The sequence below is a fragment of the Asparagus officinalis genome, chromosome 8 (assembly GCF_001876935.1).
Source record: "Asparagus officinalis chromosome 8, Aspof.V1, whole genome shotgun sequence".
NCBI classification, from domain to species: Eukaryota; Viridiplantae; Streptophyta; class Magnoliopsida; order Asparagales; family Asparagaceae; genus Asparagus; species Asparagus officinalis.
In genome coordinates this window covers 14,181,460-14,184,746 of record NC_033801.1, presented here as the reverse complement: position 1 = coordinate 14,184,746, position 3,287 = coordinate 14,181,460, and the positions used below count along the sequence as shown (strand labels likewise).

Here is a 3,287-nt window from a genome sequence, read left to right as displayed (position 1 = left end):
GCTTTGATTTGGTTGATCGGCAATGTTAGCTTTTGTTCAAAGAATTTACATCCATCTCAGTTAATCATATTCGAAGATCCGGCAATACTTGTGCGCACATGCTTGCTCAATTTGCTCTTAAATATAAGTGTACCTGTCTCTCTGATCTTCCTAGAAATCTAGAATGTATCTGAAATCAAATTTTATATGAATCAATACAATAGATCTCGAGGAACTTTTCTGTTCTAAAAAATATATAAAAATATATATTATAACCACCCCAAAAAAAAGAAGAAGAAGAAAACATGAATAAAAGATGGGTTGTCAGGGACTTTGTCCTTTGAAACGACTTGAGTTCATTGATTGTTTTATCTTTCCCCCCCTCTTATTATTATTATTTTATGTTTTATTTCAGTTTATTGTGATTACTTCGGGTATCAAAAACATCATCAATATTCTTCCATGTGACAGGCCCAATAAGCCTGCCAATGATGCGATCACATAAATCAAGTAGAGTATGTGGACCAATTAACAAGAGCTCACTCCCATCCTCCCACCGTCGATGAGGGTCGCCGGCGCCGGCGCCGGCGTCAACGGCCTCCTCAACTTCTTTCCCGTCGGCGATCCTCGACCTCCATCAACGTCATTGATTGCTTGTATGTAGGAGGTGACACGCCTCCATTCACCAACTTTTTCTTGTATGCGCACCAACTGTTTGTTGAATTTTTCTTCTTTTTCTTTGGAGCTTTTTTTGAAATGCTAAAGATCTCTTGGGATTCTTCTAATTTTTGTGGTACAAGAACCTGTCTCCATATCTATAATGATTAACTCATGCTAGTTGAATTTATCTGAATATATATTTTTTCCTTTTCAAATTTCTTACATTCTAAAAACTATAGCTCATTAGTGAATTGGAGGAAGAATTTGATTATTTACTCCATGCCGTGGTGCATCTTCCATCACCAGTTCACCTGTTAACAATTGCACACCTTGATTGGGATTTGAGAATGCCCTCATTGATCACCAAATCTACACTCATGATTTGTGTTTTAGGTTTGAAGTCATGAGACTGGCAGTTGCTTTATGAATCAAAATATTGGCAATTAAAAAGAAACATATAAAAATGAATGAGTGTGGTTTAAACAAGAATGTTCATCGTCTTGCGAATATACACTAATCATAGAATAAGAAATGAGTGGCTTTATAGGAGATTAGAGCTTACTCCTATTGAGAATAAAATGAGAGAGAATCAGTTGAGATGATTTGGTGACAACATAGGTCGCTAAATGTGCCAGTTAGGAGAAGTGATAAAATTATAATTGATGGAGCAAAGAGAACTAGAGGTAGACCTAAAAAAACCTCGATTGAAGCAATTAAGATGGATACAATAGTACTTAACAGAGGAGATGACCGCCAATAGAACTGAGAAGAACATGATTCATGTAGCCGACCCTATAAATTTAGAATAAAGGCTTTGTTGTTGTTCTTGTTGGTGAAAACTAAATCTGAGCTGAAAATAACTTCTTTGAATCTTGCGACAAACTTAAACACTAATTCTGTTATAGAATGAGTGTAAGTAAACTATAGTAAGATTAGCTAAATAAATACTACAGCTACTTTTTGAGGTTACCCTCTTAATTGGTCCAAATAATACTTGTATGTGTTACATTAAGAAGTTTCTGTGTATATTTGTGGTCATTTTCCAATGAGAAAGAAGAAATGCAATTTATAGTTATAAATTTAGTGAAAGAAGAAAACATAAAGGGCATCAATAACTATTATCTGAGTGATTAATACAGGTAGATGCATGCCTACATCCATTAAAGCACCATAATTATCTTTGGTTACTAGCAATTCATTGGCAACTCTATTGCCAATACCTGCACATTATACTTAATGTTACCATCATATAAAGGGACCTGGGGATAATCTTGGTGCGAGAATGATTTCTAATGAGGAGAGATTGGGAATATCTGCGGCTAAATAACGGTCACTAGGGGCATGACCTGTCGCTCGCAGTTCAAATGCTTGAATCAAACGAGCAAGTGTAAGGTGCATCACTTGCAGTGAAAATGATATCCCCGGGCATGCTCTCCTGCCAGACCCAAATGGAATCAGCTCAAAGTGCTGGCCTCTCACATCAAGTGGGCTCTTTGTCAAAAATCTCTCTGGCTTGAACTCATATGGGTCTGTCCAGACACGTGGGTCTCTTTGCAAATTCCAAATGTTCACAAGTAGTTGGGTTCCTGCTGGGACATGGTAGCCCTGGATTTGGCAGTCTTCTACAGCCTCATGTGGCAAGTTTGTTTTCGATGATGGATACAATCGGAATGTCTCCTTGATGACTGCCTGAAAGTACACTAGGTTCTTTATGTCAGATTCTTTAACAAGACTGTTCCTGCCTACAACTGTGTCCAGTTCCTCTTGGACTTTTTCTAAGACGTGTGTGTTGTCCAGAAGGGCTGCTAGGGTGAGTATCAGAGAGTTTGTTACGTTGTCAGCGCCCCCACTTATCATAGCCTTTACAATAGCAGAAAAAATTATGAGCAATTATTATATCGTCAAACATGATATAAATTTGAAAAATTACTAGATGAAGAAGAGTATAATGCCCTTTCAGTGGTCTCATATTTTTTTATAAACCCCCATTAATAAAATATATTCCCAAAAAAGACAGGATAAGAACCTTTAACCTCATTCTACATACAAAAGTGTTACTGTTGGACTAAATCTAATGTGAAGTACCTATAACTGTATACACTTTCATGTAAGAACTTTAAGCAATTATTATGCTACTTCTATGAAGAAACAAACAATAACTTGCTTCAGCCCAGAGTAGTTATTTTGAAGCTTTTTCTATAAGTAGTGTACGAGTCTATGTTACCTGGGTACTTCTAGTTTGAAGCCGTACCCGTTCCCGTACATGTACCCAAACTCCTTAGACACTCCTTGCATATATGCATACATTTATTAGGGCATGTACTTAATTATACAGTGCATGTTTTTAATTTAAAACACTTGTCATATATTTTGTGGACATATATCCTACACTAAACATCCATTTCTTCAATCTTGTTGGTCATAGGTCAGGCTCCGGATTATGTATTTGAAGGGTCAGTTGGATGTTTAGTTAAAAAACCAGTGTTTTTCCAATTTATAGTCCACATTATAAAAGAAACATAAAAATATTATAAGAAATTTAATTCTCATCCCTGTTCTCATATCAATTATTAATTCCAATATAAAATATATCTGTATATAAATATTTATCTAGGCGTGTCCCCCTACCATACATTGTACAAATTTGC

At 36.1% G+C, this 3,287-nt stretch overlaps 1 protein-coding gene across 1 annotated transcript; it reads right to left on the bottom strand.

Annotated features, from left to right (window-relative positions):
- On the bottom strand, positions 1,750-2,496 carry LOC109822670 (protopine 6-monooxygenase-like). Its single transcript, XM_020388903.1, has one exon. The coding sequence runs from the start codon at positions 2,494-2,496 to the stop codon at positions 1,885-1,887; it is 612 nt and encodes a 203-aa protein (XP_020244492.1). The 3' UTR covers positions 1,750-1,884.

Coding starts and splice junctions, on each gene's coding strand:
- LOC109822670 (XM_020388903.1), bottom strand. CDS start 2,496: ATGATAAGTGGGGGCGCTGACAACGTAACAAACTCTCTGATACTCACC.